The sequence below is a fragment of the Pelobates fuscus genome, chromosome 9, assembly GCF_036172605.1.
Source record: "Pelobates fuscus isolate aPelFus1 chromosome 9, aPelFus1.pri, whole genome shotgun sequence".
NCBI classification, from domain to species: Eukaryota; Metazoa; Chordata; class Amphibia; order Anura; family Pelobatidae; genus Pelobates; species Pelobates fuscus.
In genome coordinates this window covers 33,356,192-33,382,216 of record NC_086325.1, presented here as the reverse complement: position 1 = coordinate 33,382,216, position 26,025 = coordinate 33,356,192, and the positions used below count along the sequence as shown (strand labels likewise).

General features: G+C 34.6%; 1 protein-coding gene across 1 annotated transcript in view; it reads right to left on the bottom strand.

The window, feature by feature from the left end:
- The window catches only part of KLHL4 (kelch like family member 4), a 133,806-nt gene that overhangs the window by 48,255 nt on the left and 59,526 nt on the right, over positions 1-26,025 (bottom strand). The window contains exons 2-3 of the mRNA XM_063431864.1: positions 8,874-9,047; positions 5,682-5,818 (exon numbers count right to left, since the gene is read on the bottom strand). Of these exons, the coding sequence (XP_063287934.1) occupies positions 5,682-5,818; positions 8,874-9,047 (311 nt within the window). The remainder of the gene's footprint in view (positions 1-5,681; positions 5,819-8,873; positions 9,048-26,025) is intronic.

The following is a 26,025-nucleotide window of genomic DNA, read 5'->3' as shown; positions in this document are numbered from 1 at the left end:
AAATCAAAAGCCATTTAATCAATACCGAAGCCAATCAATCCGCCCATTTATTTCCTAGATAGATTGATTCACTCAGGTGGGGATTAAAAGGATTTGGAGTGAATTGTTTATGGATGAAACACATTTTTGCACATATCTAGGGAGGTTTGTGGAGTTTAGAATGCAGATACAATTGCAGAAAGACAACCATTGAATACCTTCACCACTGAGGGGTGCTACTGTATTTGCATGTGAATTTTCTAAAATAAAGCAATTACTCTCGAATCTAAGAAGACATGCTAACATTTAAGGCATTGTGGTCTAAGATTTGTAAGAACGATACATTACTTCATTCTGTCATCATCTAATAAATGATGATCTGAAAGACATTGATTTGTTAATAAAGCACAGGATTATCACAATATACTTAGTACTTTATGGAAGACAATATCATTTATTCAACAAACTGGGAATTCAGAAGAATCAAGAGAGTTAGAACAAAATGCCAAAGCTGAAAAAAAGGAAGTTTGGAGAAATTGATTGTTATGGCTTAGAAATTCAATGATTCTTGTCAATTCTTTGCAATTTACTGCATATCCCAAGTGCTTATTTTGTATATGTCACTATCTGACACATGTCGAAGGTCATATATTATTGTCAGCCAGGAATTCAGTAAACCATATGATCAGGTAGTATTTTTTACCACTATTACTGTCCCCTACTGTTCTCCATCTATACTGCCTCCCTTGGTAAACTCATTAGCTCCTTTGGCTTCCAATATCATTTCTATGCAGATGACACACAAATCTACCTGTCCTTTCCTGATCTCTCCCCGTCCCTCTTGACTAGTGTCTCTGACTGCCTCTCTGCTGTTTCTAACTGGATGGCTGCCCATTTCCTTAAACTAAACTTGACCAAAACTGAAATTCTGGTCTTTCCTCCCTCAAGTGTTGTTACTCCTGTGTCTGTCTGTCTCCAAGTCAATGGTGCTACCATCAGCTCCACTATGCAGGCTCGCTGCCTAGGTGTTCTCTTTGACTCCGACCTCTCCTTCAAGCCTCATGTTCAATCTATCACCAAATCCTGTCATTTCCATCTCAAAAACATTGCGCGCATCCGCCCCGACTTAACGCCAGATGCGACTAAGGTGTTGGTCCATTCCACTGTCCTTTCTCGCCTTGACTACTGTAATCCGCTTTTCAGTGGTCTTACGTGCTCCCAACTTGCACCGTTACAGTCCATAATGAATGCGGTGGCGAGGCTCATCTTCCTGTCCGCCCGCACCTCCCATGCCTCACCCTTCTGTCAGTCCCTACATTGGCTTCCTATAAAATATAGAGCTCAATTTAAAATTCTGGTTCTTGCTTTCAAATCTCTACAAAATGCTGCTCCCACCTATCTATCCTCCCTTATACACAAGTATGTCCCGTATAGGCCCTTACGATCTGCTGAAGACTTACATCTATCTTCTGTCCGTACTCCCACCTCTGATGCTCGCCTTCAAGATTTCTCGAGGGCTGCACCGTTCCTGTGGAACTCGCTTCCCTCCTCCATTATATGCTCACCCAGTCTCCACTCCTTCAAAAAAATCATTAAAAATCCACTTCTTCATAAAAGCGTATCAATTAAACTGTTAATAGCTCCCAACTGATTCCTCTTCTGCAACTGTCACTAGTCTAATACTATCCTTACCTTTTGTGTCATTTTACCCCACTCCCTCTAGCATGTAAGCTCATTGAGCAGAGCCCTCAACCCCTCTGTTCCTGTGTGTCCAACTTGTCTGGTTACAACTACATGTCTGTTCGTCCACCCATTGTAAAGTACTGCGGAATTTGATGGCGCTCTATAAATATCATAATAATAATAATAATTTAATTTAAACCCTGCTGACCTATCAAATCTGTCAAATGTCACATATTTCATATTGTATAGTTTTTGCCTGCATTATAATAGGTGCTATGTTCTTGAGTGAAAATTCAAGCACAGCATGTGCATATGATTATAAAGAGTGAAACCCTATCTAACTAAGAAGCTGCATTTTTAATCAATGTATAAACAGCTCCATGTTGTCACTAAATACATCAGAATACAGTAATTCTGTAGTTTTGCATTTCTGCCCCTTTCCCCAACATAGCAACCCATTCAGTTGGGTGTGTGGCAGCAAGTAGAATGTCACATCAGTCTTGATGCCAGCTACTTCAAAAGGAGGTTGGCACCATGACAGACGTGCCTCCTGCTCAGTTATACAAGCTTCCTGTATTAGTGCATTGGCTATTCATACAAACCATGGTTGTCTGCCAAAACCTTTCTCAAGTCAAGATCTCCATTGACAAGAGTAACAACATTAGCTGCATTAGTACAATGTCTCACCAATACCATATAATCATATGTTTCCGCTAAAATCTATGAATGTGTCTGTAATTTATAGAATACAAGTTTGCGGTTCTTCCCAAGTCATTGACAATATGTCATAGTCCAAAGGGCACTGATTTACACCTCACATCAACTCCAGAAAGCCAGATTTACAAGGAACAGTCAAATTGCCACATAAGGCACGATTCCTACATTTTTTTTTCCTGAATTCTGCCGTTCCTGGAAATACTTAATCTGTTACAGTCAACATTAATTTTAATAGTGATGTATCTCACCAACATTTTTAAAAGGCTATAATTTGAATGCACGAGTAAATTGAGGTGTCAAATTGATTATTATAGGCAAAATAATTAAATTGGCTGAATTAGCATAATTCCTCTTTGTTGTACAATTAAAGTTTTGGACTCTCCACACTTAATTATTTTTAATACTCCCTCGACTTAAATAAGGGTAACAATGATGAATGACATCATTTTATCCAAAATATCATCCAAACCTACGTACAATTGTTAATACGTTTGAAAACTTACAAGTTCTGGTTTTCATCAGTAAAAATAGTCTTTGTAGTCATTTTTGTCTTTTTCAGCACTAAAACTTGCATTTTTAAAAGTGCCCCGAAACAACTAAGCATATAGTCACACTAATCACCATAGAACCTCGTACGGCTTTGAATAAATATGGAAATAAATATATTGGCTGACTTGATGGGGTTAATATGAGTGCAGTATACCCAATACCACAGTTCACAATCCTAAACCATTTGTCTACATTCTGGAAGAGTTCGTACTCCAAAAAGAATTAAGATAAAAGTTAAAACATGCAACAAGTCAGCTTTCTAATGTTTAAAGAGGTATTAATGAATTCATGATTATTGATTGAGCTTGAAGTGAATCTTTTAATGTCTATCCTGTAAAACCCTGAGATTTAATTCATATAGGATTTGTTAATCTGCATGAGAACATTTTTGTTGAAACAGCAACAGTTTTATCTCTTTGTATTTTATTTTTAAAAAAATGCCATTAGCATAAAATGACAAATTCCCCCCCTTCTTTTCTCTTTTCTCTTTTAACATTATTCATCTTATTCTTTGTTTTAGATTCAACTTGGCTTCCTCCGGGCATTTGTTTAATCTTTTTGTAAAGATTAATAGGCAGGTGTATTCTTTTATTCTGCAGATAGGATTCAACAAAAGCTTTGTTTTAGAGAGAATGTACTAGGGCTTTGACTTGAGTCATTGATGTTGACAATTGGATAAGTTGATCTTGATTTAAATCCAACAGTTGAAGTTCTCTGTAATCCTTCTACATTGCAAATATTACTGACTGATGCCTGTACTGGATTTAGAATTTTTTTTATTTATTCAGTGATTTAAGTTGACTAAACCAAAAGATCTTATACCATACGACAGACAGAAGTGGTACAAACAAAACTTCTTATGAAACACACATAAAAGAAGGTCTTCAGAATGTACACATGGTTATTTTCTGAACTAGGAATTGTTGGATATTAACCAGAGAATTGTAGTTTTTAAACCAAAGATAGCGGAGTTAGTTAAATTGCCCAATTGAAGAATGTTTCAAATTTGCTTTTTTGGGCCCTAAACTTGCAATTGGTAAGTCAATTCCTGACAAATTTAAGTCTAGTGAATATTTATGTATGTGTCTACATGTATGAGATGTCATGGAAAATAGGCAGCTATAGTCAAATTAAAGGAGACTTAAGTATGAGTAACATTTTATTCTATCCCTTAAGAGATTCACTGTTTGGTTATCATGCAGATTTGCCCTATAATTTTATTCTTTGTGCATACATTTTGTTTTGGATAACAGCAGTACAAGTCCTGTGTGTTTCAGTACTTGCACTTTGAGAATCGTCTAAACATTAGCATTCATGAAAGTCAGTGTGTGTTTATGTAGACGTCATTATCATAGACACATCAATGCATAGGCTTAACATGGTATTTTCATAAATTAATTTGTTGAAGGGATCTATAAATGGGCAGGAATGTGTATTAAATGATACATAGCAAACTTGATAAGAAAAACTTTGCTCCAGAGGGAAGATGACATGTTGCTAAATGCACAGTGTACCATGGACATACCCATCAGGACAAGCACAGAATGATTATGGGGCAACAAAATTATGATTGTTCCAAAATTAGCATCCAAATAAAAGTGATGACTGAAGCACTAATATTCTAAATAATCACTGCCGTTCTTTTATTTTGAAGAGAAGCTGTCACTCGGAAGTAGACTATAAACTTTGATGTTTATTATGGGGGGGAGGGCATTAACCTCAAAACTGTTCTGACACTGCATTGCATTAAGCGGCACGATTCCATGAGTCACACAAGTGTGCATATGTATGCACATCATCCTACGAAGAAGATGCTAAGTATGTGTGCGTCTGTAGTGCATTGTTAGAAGATGAACCTGAATGTGCTGCTACCTACATCTACTACTCACCTTATTCCAGTAAGTGCTTCAATAACATTTATTGGTAAACAGCAAAACCCATCTGTCACTAACGATAAGATGGTAGTTCCTCTTTAATATGACAAGATTGGAAAGGTTAATGGGTCTAGCGAGAGGCATGATTTGGAACCCTGAGCAGCAGCAATTTAAAAACAAGAAAAAAAATGCAATTATGTATTTCATTTATTCTCATCGTTTCAAGATCAATCCGATACTGGAACAGTACAGATGACTTGTTTGTATTGTAACAGGCCACATGATCAAAAACAGCACACCATGAATAGCCTCCATCAAGCTTGGAAAATTTAATGAAAGCATACTCTTTTAATTAAATTATTTACAAAGTGTATTATCATTATTATTAATTATAATTATATATTGCATATTATAGTTATTATTATATACTAAGACCCAATTTTATGAAAACCACACACTTTATTTGTATGACATGGTTATCTTCAGTGGTTTTGGCTTCATAAGACCCCATTCAATTTGTCATACATTTTTGATTATTTTATTTTTTTGGGATTCCCACTATGCAAAGCAATAGTTACTATGCATTGTATAGGGGAACAAGGCATACGTGACATTATGATTATTTATTAAGCGCCAACATACCTCAAACAACAGGTATATTGTAATCTTATTATATGCTTTATTAACGTCTAATGTTGTTGACTAATTAATTTGGTCAATCCTCGTTTATCCTAACTCCTGCTTGCTTATGTTGTATATTTCATAAAATTATGTATTCTATAATGTTTATCAAATCTTGGTAAATATATCCCAATGTAGTTTAGTGTTATTATAGTTTATATCCAAATATAATAAGAGAAAGAACAGATAAATGGTTACCTGTGTAAGCATAATGTACAAGGGCTTTTAGTGCATCTGGGTCCACTCCTTCCATTTTTATCTCCTCTTCTTTTGCTTCACGCACGTCATTAGTAAACATTGCAGCAAAGTAATCCGAAACAGCACTTAAAACCAGCCTTGAAATATAAACAGTAGACAACACTGTGAACTTGTTTATAATCTCCCAGTCATTTTTCCATAACTTTTGTTTCACAAAACATTGTTTTCCTGAAGCTTAAACTTCTAGCAGTGGGTCATACGTGGGTGTTTCCTCTTCCTTGTGTTTAACATGCTAACAAAATGCTTTACAAATAATATTTGTACATATGTGTCTTTGGACATTATAATATAATGAAAAATATTCAGATAATACATTTTTCAAGTAAATTTTGATAAAGCAATATTTATAATTTTTCCAGTAATATACCGGTAATTGTTCTCGGCTTTTTATGGGTTCAATCATACCCAGACTAACAACCTGTATATTTTGTTTCGTTACTCATTTGCATTGTTTCTGTAGCCCCATTTGTAGTCCGAAATCAGCACTAACACCCTTTTGTGGGACTAAATGGCCCACTGATGAATCCAGCATGTGTTAACTGCTTACAGACTTTGCAGAGCCCTACAATATTTATTTTTTTCAAAAACTCACGTTTTCAATTATTTGGGCATCTACAGCTGAAGGCAGTTTATAAATGTGACCAAAAAAAAAAAACACTACACACTCTGGGTTGCAGCAACAGGAAGACATGCATTATCTAGCAGTGTGCAAAAGAGAATTTGATTGTTGATAATTTTAAGTTATATTTGTGCCTATCAAAGCCTATATGCTATGCTATAAAATATATATTTAATCTGATCTAATAAAGAGCCAAGTTAACATTCCATTTACGAGATATCTTGGAGTAAAGCTCTATAAAGACATCGTTGACAAGTCAAACCCACAATAGGAACCCAACAGATCTATAATGACAGAAACAAAAGGCCAAATCATGTGGCCTTGAAGTCCTGATATATGGATCGGAAGCATGAGATCCAATAATCAAACATTAATTTGTTTAGAATCATTGGTTTAACCATGCCATTCTTGGAAAACCTTTAGAATTCAGTTACTTTTCATAGCTTACTCCTTATAATTGGCTGACATTTCCATAGTTGTACTGCAGACATTAAGCTAATCATTCAATTGAATTGGGAGATAGAGTCCAACCTTTTATACTGCAGATCTTAACATTTTGTATGTGTTTGAAGTCTCTCAGATTTTCAGTTCCCTTCCTCTGTCTCCTGCCTGCATACTATCTCTGATTATGTCGCCAACTTTTATTCTTGTTTATGTGTTTGAGGATTATTTAGACATTTCATCTCTGTATTTATGAATGTCTCCTGATGGCATGTTACTCTGTTAAGGGAATCAATCTTACTAGCTTTATTGAAGCAACTGAAAGTTAAAACATAATTTAAAAAAATGTGAAAAAGACCTAAACAAGCTTACCAATCATGCATTCCCCGCCTCCCCCCACATATCAGTTTTTAAAGTATTCTTTATTCTGCAAAAAAATGTGTAATCTGGTTTATCCTGTAAAGTTGGCTCCAATGGTTCCATATTCCACTTCTCCTGGGGAGGTGTGCTACTTTTAATGAGCTATATGGTATATGTATATATAACGCAATTAAAATGAATTAACTGAAACATAGGAGATATGCATAACTTTGAAGGAAAGAATGATTCCTAATTATTGAATAATTATACCCTGCAGCATATATCAATTTTTAACAAGTTTGCCATATAAAGTTGGGAATATGTCCACTCGCTGTAGTTCCTTTATTCACAGAAGTGCATATCAATGCATTATTCTGACATTACACCTCTAATAAAACATAGTTTATAGATGTTTGGTGAGTATATGACATTTAAATAAACAGAGCTCACATAATAGTAAATCCACCGGATCATCATAAACGGCCCTTGATTATTATTTTTGGTTTTCTTCACAAACAAAAAAACAACACTCAGGAGGAGAATAAACTTTTTTTTCAAGTATTGTTCTGCCTTATAAATTAACCATTTGGAGATTAAACCTTTACTGTATTTAAACATTACCTACCTGGCCTCTTTTGTGGGTATATTAACAGTCAATGAGAGTTCACTAACAGCAATGTTGAAATTAAAACTAGTGGTGGGTTTAGGACAGATTACTTAGAGCATGTCATTTATTGAACACTGCATTCAGAAGGTTAATTACTAAACTGAGAATTCAAAGTAAATTCATAGAAACATAGAATGTGATGGCAGATAAGAACCATTTGGCCCATCTAGTCTGCCTAATTTTCTAAATACTTTCATTAGTCCCTGGCCTTATCTTATATTTAGGATAGCCTTATGCCTATCCCACGCATGCTTAAACTCCTTTACTGTGTAACCTCTACCACTTTAGCTGGAAGGCTGCCCCATGCACCCACTACCCTCTCAGTAAAGTAATACTTTCTGATATTATTTTTAAACCTTTGCCCCTCTAATTTAAGACTATGTCCTCTTGCTGTGGTAGTTATTCTTCTTTTAAATATAGTATCCTCCTTTACTGTGTTGATTCCCTTTATGTATTTAAATGTTTCTATCATATCCCCCCTGTCTCGTCTTTCCACCAAGCTATACATGTTAAGATCCTTTAACCTTTCCTGGTAAGTTTTATTCTGCAATCCATGAACCAGTTTAGTAGCCCTTCTCTGAACTCTCTCCAAAGTATCAATATCCTTTTGGAGATACGGTCTCCAGAACTGCGTACAATACTCCAAGTGAGGTCTCACCAGTGTTCTGTACAATGGCATGAGCACTTCCCTCTTTCTACTGCTAATACCTCTCCCTATACAACCAAGCATTCTGCTAACATTTCCTGCTGCTCTATTACATTGTAATTTCATACTTGAGGTCAACATAGACAACCTGGAAGCATAGCTAGTTTGACCTCACATTTGAAATTCCCTTTGAATTTACTTAAAATTCTCTCTTTAGTAAATCCCGTTGTTAAAGTGTCTCTTTAAGTAGAGGCATAGCTGATCTACTGGGATCCATATATAGCTGTGCTTAGTGTAGCTATTCAGCCACATGCACTGTCCAATGTTTAGTGCTGACTAAAACATGTACAGAATGATATTGTCTAAGAATTCTTATCATGGTTTCGTCTGGCATATTACCTGTGTGCTGGAATTTTATGGTGTCCGGCAATCAGTAGCACATCACACAATTGCTTCTGTTGGAGATAGTTTTCCATCTTGCGGAAGGTCTGCTCTGCATGGTTTATAGATTGGAAATATTCATCAGAACCAGCGGGGTTCATTCTATTAGGGGAGCTGCTCGTCGCTGGAATCCTGAAAAAACAAACCAGAGAAAAGTTGACTAACTGAAATAGCCCTATTAAAAACCATCCATTTAGAATATAATGATAAACTATGAAATTATTGTTCTACTATTTAAAAGGCACAAGCTTTAAGCAGGTCAGTAAACAGCAAAGATGTCTATGTCAGCTGAACTTTAAATAACAGTTTAATTAGCTTTAATGAATTTAATCATAGCCTCTTCCACATTCTGCAAAATAACCTCAGTTTATCTTACTGCTATATGAAATATATGTGTAGCCCTTCTTAGCATAAGGTTCTAGATAAAAAAAAATCCACTTTCTACTTAATGCAATAAAATTATTCTTTGTATTCTGTCTTGAAGATGTTTCTAATTTCAAACTAAAGTTGCTTAGAGATATAAATAATTTATTTCGTATACATCTCTACCTGAGTCAACAGATAATACACATTGAGGGCGGACAAAAGAACTTTAATGCAACTTTTTCACTATTGAACATTTCACACAAAAAAGAATCTTTATTGAAAAGTTGTTTTGACTTAATAGAATGTCGTTGAAATCCCAACACAATCAACGGATATACATTTGACAAAGAAGGACTACTACCTCCTTTGGCAATGTTTGGCAAAAGGCAACGTTTATGTCACCATTTACGTGATTGGTTGTGATGGCGCATGGCAACAGGCATCATCTCATGAACTTTAGTGATTATTTGCAAGATTAACTATGGAATATCCTGTGGTCTGGTGGGATAGACACCATGTTGTACATTAGTTATAAAACAGATAAAGTCAACAGTAGTAAAAAACAAAAATATGGTGTTGAGAAGATGGAGACACCAATAATGTACAGCTTAATATAAGTATATATTTCTATTTGTTCTACCTTCCACAAAAAGAACAAAGAACACATATGTGATAGTGCGGCTTTAACATTCAAGTAACTTTCATATGGAACCAGCATTTATTCATTTAAAAGAAGAATTGTATTTATGTATGAGTCTGGGAGACTGGGCATACTAAATAGGCCAGTTTGTTCATATCTGCTATAACAACATCTATAATGCACCCAAATATGTAGTAATATTTAACATTCTTTCAAAGTTCAATAACCTGCCTTGAGAAGTTTTTTTTCAACGAAAACTAATATAAACAGAGTTAGTGTTTGTCAAATTAAATACTTTGTAGTATAGATTACAGTCGACTAGTACAGTATTACAAAAAAAATACACTTTTGTTATAAATTTATATTGACTCCTTGACTGTTAACTAATTAGTTTTTTGGTAAAACAACAAATTTTCCTTATTTCATGGCTTTGTTCTGAGGTGGATTAAATTGTAGGCACAACTACCCAGATATCCAGAAAAAAAACACTCACTAGAAATTTGTAAAATAAATAAGTAACTTTGCAGGCATGCAAAGTTGGAACACGGGGCATATATAAAGATATCGGTTGAATGGAAAGGTAGGTAGACAGACAGACAGACAGACACACAGACACATACATACATACATACTTACAACTGTCTGCTTCCAAACATCCTAACTGTCCCTATTTAGGATGAACTGTCCCCATTTTTGGTCCAAACCCCTCTGTCCCTTTTTTCTATCTTAATGTCCCTCTTTTTTAGGACCTTTATGTTGTTGGTGTGACTGAATGTATAGCAGAGCTCCACAAAAACAATACTCACAATAATCTGTCTTTAATATACAAAATATGTGTTGAGAAATCAGAAATAAGAAAAATATATATATTCCTATATCACCACTTAGTGAATAGTGTATACAAGTGAAAATGTACTTATCTTAATATTCAAATAGAACAGCCTCCCAGATCATTACCCAGAATGAATGACCTTTACACAGCAAAATATAGAAAAAAACAGAAACATTTGGGATACGGCTGAGAAATCTAAAATTATAAATCATAAATATACATAGTGTAAATCAGTATCAAATAGTGAGTTAATGTTCATGAAATGCACTCACAAGATTAGACGAGAAATAGCACCCTATTAGTGCCTTGATATACAGATTTATATTGTATTTTTGGCACCTGCACTGTGTATATTCACATTTGCACATTCCTCATATGCAAAGTCAAGAGCTACACACTGTGCAATGCTACACTTGACATTATGGGAGTGCATAAATATCTACATAACTAAGTCCAAAAAAATAAATAAAAGTATAAGAATTCATTAGGTTTACTACCACTTTCAATGCTTTAAGTAACTATCATGATTCCATTCTCAAACTAATACTCTACCATTCAAATGTGTTGATAAACTGTTTAAATGTGTCCTATAGTGTTTTAGCAATATATCATATATTTATTTTCTTTTTTCTTAATTTAACACTATATACAGATTTATCCTTTCATCCATACACAGTAATATTTAGCAGATCTTTAATTTTTATTTAGTTAACAGGATGATAAGGTCATGAGAGTTGCTTTTGAAAATATGTGCATTTTTAGGACATTGTGAATTTATATGTTAATATCACTCTATTTTAATAGATTCACATTTAAATCACAACCATTAAACTGCTTTACATCAAAGAATCTAACCTCAAGAACTAATTTATTTTACAGTCAGCTTCAGCTGTGCTGCCACTGAAGTAACTTGAAAAAAAGCTTTTTCTGCCAATTACACTTGCAGATTCGTTTTGGTTCAAAATGCAATTTGGGCAAATTTGAGCCAATTGGGTGATTTGTTGAATTCCCGAACGCCGAGCTGGAATGTACCTAATGTCAATAAATGTTGATTTTATTCAAGATATAAATAAAAAGTGAGCAAGAGAGAGAAAAAATCGGAACAGTGAAAATAAATCTGCATTTATATATGTATATAGGTATGTATATAGGTATACCTATATATATTTTTTAATCTATTAATTTATTTTACTGCTACACCTGTTTTTCCCTTTGTTGGTTCAAAGTGGTGGTGGAAAAATGCTACTATCAGTTTACTGCAAAGTATATACTTAATATTGGTTCATCCAAATCGGTTCCCAAATCAATTTTCTAGTTTCAAAATTCTGCCAATCTGAACCAACATATGACCAAATCTCGCCATTTGCAAGTCTACTTAGATCACTTGTCCACATGTTATTGTATTAAAGTAAGTATATACAATGATCTGATTGACAGGTGACAATATTATGTATAAAGCACCAATATAATTCAAAACACTGTACAAAGGAAATAATTGAAAATAAATTGTAATGAACACGGGCTTCTTTCCATGCTTATTCTTAAAAAGAACACCTTCATACAACTAACCATCCATATTTTACAGGTATTAATTGAAAACTACATACGGCATGCTTATAAATTGGTTTGGTGCTTAGATGAACACCCAAATATTAAAAAAACTATATTTAGTTTTATCGTTTGGAGTGTTTCTGTCCTGTTTAGAAGAAATTGGTGCATGCCCGTCCATTGCCATGAATGCAAGAATTATATGCGGTAATTGCCTAGTAGAATACTTGTCACGAGAAGCATTAACTAATGCTTCTCCATGGCAGCTCTCACTTCCTCCAGAATGATCATAAAGCAGAGAGAAGCAGGACAGCTGTGGTTGGCCCCAAATTATTTCACAAATGTACTTATTTCTCTTGTAATTGGCACTTTAATGAACGGGGACAAGAGGAACAGACAGCTATGGCAGCCAATATTTACCAGTTGTTAAGCATTAATTTTGTAGCATAAAACCTGTTGGTTATTCCGAACAATAGAGACAGTAATTTTACCAATTACCAACGTGTCTGTATATAATTGAAACAAGCATGGAAACAAGTCCGAGATAAGCAGGATGAAGAGGTGAAGAGAGTCTACTGCCTTTTAAATGGATTTTGTTAATGTTTTGGAATACCCTTTTTTTTTGCAAAGAAAAACCTTGTTTTGTTAATATTGATAGCATCCAGGGATAAATTACTCTAACAGAGAATTGCAGTTAATTTAAAAAACAAATTGGTTAATTACGAGAAGTTAAATTAGTCAAACATTTGAAGGAGTACAATCTTCCTAAATCAGCACTTTCTAAATTTTCCTGTTTGCTATTCAATTGACTAAAATTCACTATTTAATACATAAACAGCTTGCGTCTATGCGAACTGACCTTGATATTCTATGATAGATATACAGTTTGTGTTAATTTTTTGCAAAACCTCTGTGCAGCTAGCATGCCCTCACAGGATATGTTATATTTAGTATGTTAAATAATTCAAATTTACATCAGTAGGATTCAAGAAAAAAACTTGATTTTTTTTTTCATCTTATTTGCAAAACTGTAGCATTTGCAAAACGCCATATTAGCTACATTACTGGCAGATGTCCTCAGATGTAAACATTTAAAAGGCCGTTCCCAATTAAATGTCACATTCGGTTAGAATTATAATAAAGTATTCTGAATGTCAATGAGTATTCAGCTTATAATTCAGCTAAAGCATCAAAGCACAGTACATTACTTTTTTCCATTAACTATCCCTCATAAAATAAACATAGGCCTGCTGGTGTAATTCTAGTAATTTTATTTTTCACTGTGTTACACTTTGTTTAGAATTATGGACCAAATTTGAAAATGATTAAATTTTCTATAAAGTGACACAAATAAACAAAGGAGTTGAAAAGGCCAGTGTTAGCAAGGCAATGATAAACCAAACTGCCCAACTTCATGGCATTAAGAGCTGCCTCAGTGGTTAGTGTCCCAACTGCAATATTTTAGTGTTAAAGAGAGGGTTTATAGATAACTCTTCTCCATACATCAATTTGGAAGGCTCAATCTAGGTTAAAGAGAGATGCTGAAGGACATAGCATTTATATTATCAAAGTGATATTCAATCTAATTTAAACTTTATTCAAACAGTATACATTCTTCTTGTCTATTTTTCTACTTGTTCCATGGGTTGGAGAAGGGTTCTTAGAGAAGTCTTCAAAGAAATTTAATGCACAAGCCTGCTGTTTTATTTCTGCATTGTTTGAGTCCCAGGTAGAATATGCAAACTGTATCATGTGTCCATATGATAATTGAATATATATTTGGCAGGTGCCAGGAGAATATGACCTATCTGACTGCATAGTGCCAACTGTAATGTTTGATGTAGAAGGAATACTGATTTGGGCAATGCATCATAGTTAATTTGACTCCAATCCAATAATCAAAGATACAAGTACATAATACAAGTGCAAAATGTTTACACACTATCATTATAGTTTATATACAAGTTAAATGATATATAACCTCAAACCTCAATGACAACTTATGAGAAATACTGTACTTCTGAATATGAGCCGGACCTAATCTAACAATATCAATGGGCAACCACTTGAGATGTCTTATAGATAAATAAAACCATATTCCTCTAACAACAGAATTCTCATCATTGAAAGTCTTCCCAGAAGGGCAGATGATAAAACCAATCAGTGACCACTTCAAATACATACATAATCCTTAATTTTGGAATGAGGTATTGGATATGCAGGTGTCCATATACTTTTGACCATCTGCATCATATTACGGTGTGTTAATACACTCAAACAGCTAAAGAGTGTGCTTTACTTTAACCTTCTTTTAAAGAAAATTAGCAAAGGTAATAGCTAAAGGCTACGTTATAATTATGTTTTAAATTAAACGTAGCTTTTTAAAATTGCAAACCTGAAATCTGTTGGGCCGATCAGTCAATTATTTACTGCACTTGAAAGATACGCTTCAGGGAACATTTGATCATAATCAAAAATATGTCAAAAAGTGAGCACCTTGCCTATCATCGTATGTCTCATTCTGCAATATTGTACCATCCCTTAGGTCACTGTGTGAAGCACTGATTGCTGATCCCACATTCAGTGGCAATAATCCATATTGAAGAAGAAAGAAAAAGATTGGTTATTAAGGTGGGAGCACTTGTTGCTCTTTATGGATCTCCTCAGGGCAATCTCATTTCAAATAAGATGCAATAAGCATATCATGCAGTACACTAATTATTTTTACCCTACAGCCCAGAGGAGGTGGCTACGTGTTACTGAGCATCATTTTACTCAAAGGAGTTCTAAACTGCATACATATCAATAAAAAACATATTTATCTGGTTTTCTTGTGTATGTGTATTCAAATATTGGATATGAAATTAAAATTAAAATTGGTATGCTGATCATTTTTTTATTGCAAGTAATAGAAAATGTTTTATTTTTCTTGTCTTGAAATAACTTGTAGTAAAATCCTTCCTTATTCTAATAAAGACTGAAGAAAATAGAAAATATATTGCAGAAGAAACAATTGTGACATTTTTGTTTTGTTCCTGTGAGTCCACTTAACAGTAATTCACAAACATTTCATCTTCTTAATCTTACAATCAATAAAATGTTTATTTTTATTTGCTTATATTTGTAGTTTAATGGGATAACAAATGTTTACACTTAGTTTTTATAGAAGACAACATACACAAGTTCAAGTTAAAAAAGGTATGTTAGATTATAATGTACGTCAACTTCAACATTCTTTTTAGCCCTGTTGTTGTTGATCCGAAAGAATAAAAAAAAAAAAACATGAAGAATTCTCCATGTGTATCGTGCAGATAAAACAGGGAACTAATAATATTGACAGAACACTCGGTGACTTTGGAAAGTCAGTTGATAAAGACTTAGCCCCTACCATTATTTTGGGCACAAGGTTGATGGATTACGTTTTTCAAAATAAATCTTTTTTCATATTATCAGATGCTATTTCTTCAGGAATTATTTTACATGCATTAATCAAACACATTATTTCTGGGTACTCAGAGAGAAATGAACCAGTGGTGCATTAATTATCATAATTGAGCAGTTTAACTACGAAAGTGAGAACTATATTGTGTTTTTTTCTTTTCTATTTAACATCTGTGCTGCTGAAGAAACTGTGGTAAATATACATTCTTGGAGTACGTCCTATGTTTGATATCTTGAGCTTGAGACGTAAGCTACTCTTTTGTGAGTGTATATCCTAATTTTTATTTTACTCACTTTAAACTTACAATATCACACTATTTATTTTAATTCTTTTGTTATTGCATACCCGTCACTGAAAATCACTGTAGTAATGCATAAGACACTCATCCATAAGTGGGGATTATGCCAATATATGCCATAGTGACAGGAGCTTCTTTGAAGATCTATATCATGTGAGTGAGCATTCACACATTTTTGTTGAGTGTTTTCATTTATTAAAAAATATTGCACCATCAGCTCTTGTCTCTCTTTTATTTTATATGTACCCAAGCACAAAAGTTCTGTAAGAAGCAAGATCATATGGCAAAAATTGACAATTTTGGGCTGTGTCCCCTGGACTTCTTCAAGATTTTCAGGCAGTCCAGACCCGAAATGCCAGCAAGTTCTCTCTGCACGAGAGATACAGCAACCCCAGACAATCATTTCAACCTTGTTAGGCATCATCAGTGAGGCATAGCTGATATCTCTCTAGGCACCGTGAGCAAGGGGTCCACGTCTGGATTACCCTTTAAAATTGTGGAGAGCAAAAAACAAGTCGCAAGAGTGCACTGAGGACGGACAGCAGCTGAAATAGCCTGCCCTTCGGTGGGTCCCCGCTCAGAACTCAAGCTGATTTTAGCTCATCTTGTGCCATTACAGAGAGAACATCTCTGAAGCATATCAGACTGGTCCCACCCATACAGGCAGTCCAGACCCGAAATGCCAGCAAGTTCTCTCTGCACGAGAGATACAGCAACCTCAGATGATCGTTTCAACTTTTTTAGGCATCATCAGTGAGGCATAGCTGATATCTCTCTAGGCACCGTGAGCAAGGGGTCCACGTCTGGATTACCGCTCAGAACTCAAGCTGGTTTTAGCTCATCTTGTGCCATTACAGAGTTCTCAGTATACTCTTGCGACCCATTTTACTTTACTTAACTAAATAGTCTTGAATTTTCTCCCTGTGTATAGCATCACTGGGAGAGAAATATCCATCTGACCTAGGTAATGTAGAACTCCTTACAATGAGAAAAGGGCCCCCAACTAGTACACTACGGAGATCTACCTGGGACAAATAAGGGGAACACACAGATACAGTATTCAAAACAGGTAAATTGACAGAGATAGAGTTAATCTACAAACGTTGTTAGAAATTAACATTTATAGCCAACCTAATTCAAATCTTTAATCCTTTATACTTTATGCAAATTCTGATATTTTAATTAAATTCTTTTCCTAGAGCCCATTTTATTCAAATACTTAAAGTCTTTAAATTAAGTCAAACAATTGATATAAAGTATTTTAATATGGTTATTCCAATATATTGGCTTAAGTAAAATGTGAATCATCTCTAATCACACATATGGTTACTAAATACATACCTATTGAAATGTTTACAGATTTAATAGAACTCTTGATTTTCTTTTTCAAATCTAGTTGAGTTAAAAAAATGCATCTTAAATCTGTGCGTTATTGAATGTATTTATATATCTATAATTGTATGTATGTGTGTATGTGATCTAATTGATTTTGACCATTGAATGTATATTGGTGTATTGGTGCTAAACAGGTGATTTGAGTATCTCAGAAACTGCTTATCTCCTGAGGTTTAACCCATGAAGGACACATGACATGTGTGACATGTCATGATTCCCTTTTATTCCAGAAGTTTGGTCCTTAAGGGGTTAAACACATAGTGGTCTATAGTGAATGGACAAACTGGTTCAGACAATAAGGAGTCCATAACTGAAATGTCACTAAACAAACAACACATTGGGTGTTGAAATGGATGGACTACAGCAGAAGATCACACATGATTCCACTCCTGTCAGCCAAGAACATAAAACTGAAGCAGTGGGTACAGGTGAGCCACAACTGGACTATTAGACTAAAAAGGAATCACCTGGTCTAGAAAGGGGCACTTTGTTTTGCATCATGGAAATAAAAGAGTCAGAAACTTAGGTAAATGTCACAAATCATGTTCAAATCTACTTTTATTCTCCTGTAACCAATGGAGGAATGGTTTTACTAGGTTCTTTCTCCACATATAATCTCTCACTCTTGTAGCTTTGTTATATATTGAGAATTTGACTCTGAAATCTAAGGCAACTCAATATACCTCCACAAATCATGACATCACATAAAAAAAACTTTTTTCTTTTTGTGAAGCCCTGACAGCAGGGATGCTATGTACATTAGATAAAACCATTTTGCAGATGTGATTCCTCCTTAAAAATGTCATCCTTTTCATTCCCCTCATGCATTAAACTTAGCAGAATAATTACTGTGTTTTAAGACCATGTAACCAAGACAAGAAGTGACTAATGGTTTTAAGAATTGAGCTGAAGAAAGCAATAAATCATAAATTACTTCATTTTTATGCTAGTTTCTATTTAAATTGGCATGCTAATTAATGGTTCATTATCTCCATTCTTCATTAAGGTTAATTTGATAATGGGTTATTTTATTATAGCAAGCATTTAATGAAGTTAAAATGAGGGCAGTTGGCTGGGACACAGCTTTTGTGTCTGTCTGTAGATTTGGGACATATGCACTTTTTATGCAGCAAAAAACTAAATTATAGCTCTGCGTTTGGAAAAATTTGTAGAAAAATCAAACTATATAAAATATGAGATTTTAGGCCAATATCAATATTTTATTTTCTTAAAGGGACATTGTAGGCACTATCACCATTTCATCTCATTGAATTGATTATGGTACCTAGAGTCCCCTGGTACTGTCTCTGCATTCAGTGTTAAACTGTTTTTAAACAATTTAACACTAAAAAAAGGACTCCTGACAGCCCAGAGGCCGGCCCCTACTGAAGGTGTGGCTACGGCAGAGATTACACACTTCATTTTAGCCATCCTAATTTATACTTGCAATGCGCCTGGCTAAGAGCAGTCAGGTGACACTCTCAACCAATCACAGCTGTCCATTGCTGCTCTTGCTAATGCTTCCTCATAAGCCTGATCAGCAGATAGGGGATGTGCTGTTGGGCACTCCTGTATAGCATTAAAACACTACAAATGGTTTAACACTAAAAGGAAAGATGGCGCCAGGGGCCCCATAAAATGAAGCATTTACAGTGCCTACATTGTCCCTGTAGTGTATATACATAATGCAAGTTCTATAAAGGTAAATCTTGCAAGTTTCCAGGACCAGTAACAAGATGACCTATTGCAAGTGACGTCCTTGTTTACAATATTGACATAAATCTACAATCCAAAACTGTCTCTAGCAAAGCTATCACATACAATATAAAAAGCCAGGTATTTTACTGCCTCTTGCATCTCTATTTTAACTTCAATATGACTTGTTATTGCAATCTAAATACACATAGAGGAGCACTTACTAGATAAAGAAAAAAAATGTCATCAATATACAGTATATTTTTGTCGCTATTACTGATTATCATACACAAGAGCATTGTAATGCATGGGAAATTTTATGACTGTATATAGCTGTACTGTATATGTATGCTCTAAAATAAATTAGACTAAACATAATTTCTATTCTTTTTCATTTTCTGACACATCCTATTAAATGTGAGGATGGCAAGTCATCAAATGTTGAAATTGTGTTGAAGACATTTAAAAATAGCATTTAAAATTTACATAATGCCTACTTTTCACAAACGATCCTCCTCTGCAGAGTAACTATTACGAAGAGAATTGCACTGCAGATATTTGCAGACCAAGTTTAATTCATAAGAGAATCGTGATCGTGCCCAGTGTGCTAAGTACCTAAGAGACAATTTTATCTATCAAATTAAATCCATAGTTACCCTTGGAAAATAATTGAGGTTTGTGTAAGTTTTCGAAATGAACCTACCAGCGATGCATATTAATGACTTCAAGATAATAAGCTACAGTGGATATTAAATATATTTATTTTCCAGTCCTAAGCGTTAGAACTGAGATCTTTTTTACACACTTCATGAAATAATTTAATACAATGGCTCCCAAGTCAGTCTTCGCGCACACCTACAGTGTAGATTTTGTCAATTTCATCTTTGTTTTTCAATAGATCATAAAAAAAAAAAAAAATGGAACTGTGGACCATGGATGGAGGCAAGTCTTTATTCGTTCTATAGTGCATGGGTGAGATATCACATAAGAAAATGAGAAGTTGAGAAGAAATGGTTTGGAAAGTTAGACGTACAGCTATTGTAAGTCCATCCAATCTTCACAAGCCCTCGTGAAATCTTAATATAAATCCAGATCAAAACATGTCAATTAGAGAGCCATCTCTCTTGTACCCCAACCATTTACTGCTGTTTCTTGTATGTTCTTGTAATTTTTTATTCCCTTTTACATTTATTTATTTAAATATGTTTATACTAGAAAATATACACATGGATTTTCACCAAAGCTAGAATTGTTGGAGGTTCAAAGTGAAAGTCAATTTGACATTTAAGACCAATATACAAGAAAAAAATCTCAGAGTCAGCTACGCTTACATCTCAGCTACTTTGGCCTTGAATTTAAAATTATATCTGAATTTCTGACAATTTTTACTCCTGTAAATAACAAATGTATAATTCAGAAGTTTCACTTTGTTTAAAGGGACATTATAGTGACCAGAACAACTATAGTTTATTGTATTTGTTCTGGTGAGTAAAATCATTCCCTTTAGGCTTTTTGCAGTAAACACTGTCTTTTCAGAGAATAGGCCATGTTTACATTACAGTCTAGTGATAACTCCACTGGCCATTCCTCAGATGTCTGCTAGAGGTGCTACCTGGGGCAGTGTCTCCACACAACTCTGCCCATTTCTAGTGGTTTGAAGGAGAAGACTATCTTCAGGTATGTGACTTATCAATCACACTGTCTATGATTAGTAGGTCCATCTAAAAATGGCATTTGCACCATAATCCTCAAGTTCTCGAGTTCTTTTTAAAATGCTCCCTTCATACATCTATGCTCAAAATAAATATTATAATCAAAGACACTAATGGGACCATTTAAAAACAGGTTCATTTAATACATCTAAATATTAGACTACCAACAATCCTTTTTCTCAAAAAGTACATCTGAACTAACATCTGATTCATTACTGAATAGACATCTGGTGTAGCAAGGCCACCACTCGTTTTCAAAATGTTTCTGTTTTCAAAATGAAATATAAATACTTCTTAATATTCTTTTCGCATACTGGTACAATGTGCTCAGAATAATAGGAGAACATTTATGTAGTATAAGCTAGACATATAAAAGATACTATGTGGCTTCTGAAAATCTATTTGGCTTATTATCTATTACAATGACAACGGCATGACTTAGGTGCAGGATTATGTTAGACAAATTAGTCATTCTCTGTGGATGTGAGAGATAATAAAGGATACCTTACATAACACTGAGTCTCTGTTTAAAAAAATTGAGCTGTGTTTTGTCCGGTGAAAATACGCAAAGTGTTACCTCTTTGTGCAGAGATTTTATCAGTAATCCGGAGAGTTGGAACTGTAATGATAAACACTTGTATTCTATCTCAGCAACTTCACACACACACTGTTAGAATTATCATGTTCTTTACGACCAACAAAGATCTGCTGCACAAAGAAATCTCTCCTTTGCAGGCGATGCCACCTGTCTTCTCTGGAACAATTCATCATAGCCTTTAGCCGACATTTGTGGATGATACTAAAACAGCGTCCTTCGATAGTCCTGTATTTAGACAAGTGATGGGTAGCCTTTGCACTGTAGATGTTATAAATGTGCTGACTGGGATAATGGGAAATGCAGTTCATGTGTGTAGTGGTTTTTGAATGATGGGGTGTGTTTATATGTAATGTTAATTTTTGTTGGCATTTTAATACTGAGATGTATGCACATATACACATGCACTTCTACACACACACACTGATACACATATACACACAGATACACACATTGACACACATGCAGACATATGAATACACTCAATGACACATGCAGATACACAGACACAAATATTCATACTGACACACATGCAGGTATACAGGCCACAGATTCACACACTGACACACATGCAGATACACAGACACATGGATACATACACTGAAATACATACAGATACACAGATACACACACATGCAGATATATAGACACACTGACACATGCATATACATAGATACAAACACTGACACACATGCAGATATACAGACATACAGATACACACACTGGCAAGCATGCAGATACACAGACACATACATATAAACACTGACATACATGCAGACACACAGATACACACTGACACACATACAGATACAGACAAAAAAGATAGCAACACTGAAACACACACCACCTTTCAGTTTCCTACTTTTGGATGCTGGAGCATGGCCTCCCTGTTGTCCTGCTCTGGCTGAGGCTTTTGGAGTCAGAGGCTTTTTTGAGTCCATGTTCCCCATCTCTCTGCCTTCTCCCCCAATGCTGCTAAGTTCTAGTTGGGAGGAAGTGTCAGGCTCTATTCAAGGGGCACATTTAAAGAGCAGCAGAGCACAACAGGGTCCCTGGTGACACATTCTCACCACAGGTTGTGCAGTTCTGTGCTAAGCACATTTAGAATGGACATTGCAGTCTAATAGTTTTACTATAGCTCTCATTAATTTTAACATTCTCTATGTAATTACACGATTACCCTATCTCAATGGAATATAACAAAAATATAAATTTAATGAGTGCACATATTGAATACCATACTCATCAGCTCCCTCGATACTGTAAAAATATATTTTTGCAGTAAGAATAAACGTGTTTTTTTTTTGTTTTGTTTTTTAATGGCCATACTGCTTACATATTGACGTGTTGTAGAATTAGCCTAATACTATTTCAATGCAGTCAGATAATTATAGAAAACTCTGCAAGTTCCCTGCTAACAGTTTATTTACGTTACTGAGACACTGCATCTGTAACTGAAATGAGCAAGAAAAGATGACCCCATTTGCATCACTATGACGAACACTCAATCTGATTCATAGTAAAACTATTTGTGCATTATAGACATGGGCTAAAGAAACGATGACACCTGATGATCTGTCAGGGTCAATTAAACAATGTATTAGTTTGAATTATTGCATGAAATATTTATAGAATCTGCCATTTCTGTAATGTTCAGTTTTATTAATAACTAGCTTGCATTTTTTTATATGAATCATGAAAAATTACTGTCCATTTCCTAATGATTAATTTGTGATTGATAGTTATAAAATATGCACTCAAGTAATATATATTACTAATTATTGAAGACAAAAGTTACTTGCGTACTATCCCAAAATCCTATGCACATTTAAATAACGGGAGGGTTTTTAGTATCACTACAATGGCCATTAATGTGCAATCTCACCTGACACGTCAAGGCAAACCTCTTAGGTGAGTCCTACACTAACCAATCATCTTGCTTCTTTCAAGCTAAAAGGCAAAATCTCTAATGAGACAGAAAGTCGTTGAAGATTAAAGTGTTTTTTTTATCCAATTGTTGATGCCAATATATACATAATTGCTAATTGTTTATAAAAAAAGTTATATGATCATAGTTAAAGCCTTTTTGTACATCCAATATATGTCTAAGCTAGACTTACTCGTACATCTGAAATTGCCATGTGAGAATACAATATCTCTTATCCCTTCCTGTTCTCATATGTAAAACCTTCTTAAGTAAGGAAAGATATGACCATGAGGACCACACTCATTTTATAGCTCACACAATTATTTATATAAGTCTCAAAATTTCACAAGAGTAATTATTCCAATATTCTGAATCAAGAGAATTATACATAAACTCAAGTTGTTGTCCTTTGTAACCCATAACTTTGCAACAAAGTTTAGTATTTAATATAAAATACTGTTTTCTTTTTTTTTATTATTCCATTCTAGCGTAATAAAAAATAATAACCTATTTTACTTGCAGTGAAAAGATGCACAATAAATTATAAATTATGCTCATGTTTTTTCCCCTGCATATTTGATTAATCTTATAAAATTTTCACCTACTTTAAGTTCTGAATTATTTACAATAGACGAGCTCTTGTACGTGTCTTGTTTTTTCTCAACATGTCTAGACTATGGGGGGTGCACTTTAGGTAGTTCATCCCTATGTACTTGTCAGATTCCTCCAGTTTCTGCAGAATGCAGCACAGTCAGTTCTAAGCTGTGTTAGTCACTTTGATCACATCACTGTTCTTTGATCCATACCTCATGCCAACAAGGTTTGAAATTCTGAATGGTTCACCCATAACATAACTTAAGTCTTTGGCTATATCAACAGCCCCCAAGTGTCCATACACGGAGAATGGATGTGTCAGAACATTTTCATGAACATAGATCTCTACCCTCTTTTCAACCTTTGGTAATTATCCCCTGTTGTATCTTTCTCTCTCCAGAGGTCCACAACGCCATAAGTCAGCTCAGTGGACAAAAGTGCACAGACAACCATTCTATTTCTCAGACTACACTACAACAAGTAGAGGCAAACAACACATGATATATCAAAAGACACAACTTCAATGATACATGGTAATTTCAACAATTAGAGCTAGAAATATATTTTATTTTGCCAAAAAGATATCACCTTAAGGTGATGCTTTAAGAACGGCTGAAAATATAGTCCATTACTCTGCTGACACACTGAGTCAGCAGAACAGGGCCACACATTACGTTGTAGTTAGTATTCAGCAACTCAGAGATGCACATGCATTGTTAGGGGACTGCTTTTGTGGGCTCAGGATGTGAGGGGGAGGAATATATCTGAGTTTTTTTGTTTATAATTTACATCAGGCAGCTGCTTCTCAGAACAGCCGCCTATGATAAAAAAGAAAAGTTGGTAGTATAGTACTTAGGAGAATGGGTGGTGCCTGCCAGTTTGGGAGAGAATGTCGGGGAAAATAACTTTGCTGCTCCCCCCTCTATTAGTTACGTAGCATGGTGAGATTGCATTGCATACCTGACTGTGCAACATGTGCTTGTTTCCTACTGTTTTTGAGATCCCCAGAGAGCATCAGCAACACAATGGTATATGAATGAGTGTATATAATGTAATCTAAAGAGGTATTGCTGTATCATGATATACCCCACCTCTCTATTAGTATAAGGGTCACCAAGTTTTCATTTCAGCTGAGCCCCAAGATTCTTGCATTTGGGCAAAGACACGTTACAATTCCATTCAGCTAGTGCTATTTGAGGTCATGTTTAGCATTTATTTATTTTAATTAATTCATAGAAAAATCAATCAAAACATGCGTATAATAAACCTATCACTAAACGGACAAAAGGTCAAAGGTGTAGACTTTAAAACTGCCGCAAACAGTTACTTGGCATCAGCCCATTTCCTATGAAGGTCTATCCAAGTCATCAAAGCATAGGCAACCTGTTTAATGTTGTGAAAAAATCAATTCTATTCAGCAATTACAAACAGCTCTAAATGTGAAGGCCTCTCGCAAGTTGATATAACAGATAGTAGATATATCACCCAAAGCACGTAAATGTGTTGCTACACCATCAATCTGATTTTAATGCAGGTGTATTACAGTGTAATGCAAAAAGTATCTTATGCACTAGTTCTATCCCAATCAAAAACATTTTATAGGCAAGTCATCGCATCAAGTCAGGCTTTTTTCATTACCGGAAACCAATATAAAACTATATAATGTTGATGCACAAAATGTATTTTTCACATTCTGAGATTAAAAAGATGTTTAAATACAGTTAGATGCTATTTGTATTTGTATTTTATATTTGTGTGAATATCACATATTAATCCTTCCAATCATTTTGCAGTGATTTCACAAGTGCTTTCTGGAATAAAGGAGGCAGAATATTTATTATTCCCTATTTTGTTGCAGCCCATTTGGATTTCTAAAATAAATATTGACTGAATGAGAGCTGAGTCGATTCCTTGGTGTTTATTCAGTAAACATTGAATTGTAGTTATCTGAAAACATAATTGAAACATTTAGGGAAACTAGCTTATTTTTTTTATTTAGAATTCTGAAACTCTGCTTTAGTAACAACTTTGCCATTTTGGCCAAAACTTTGCCATTCAGTTTTCAA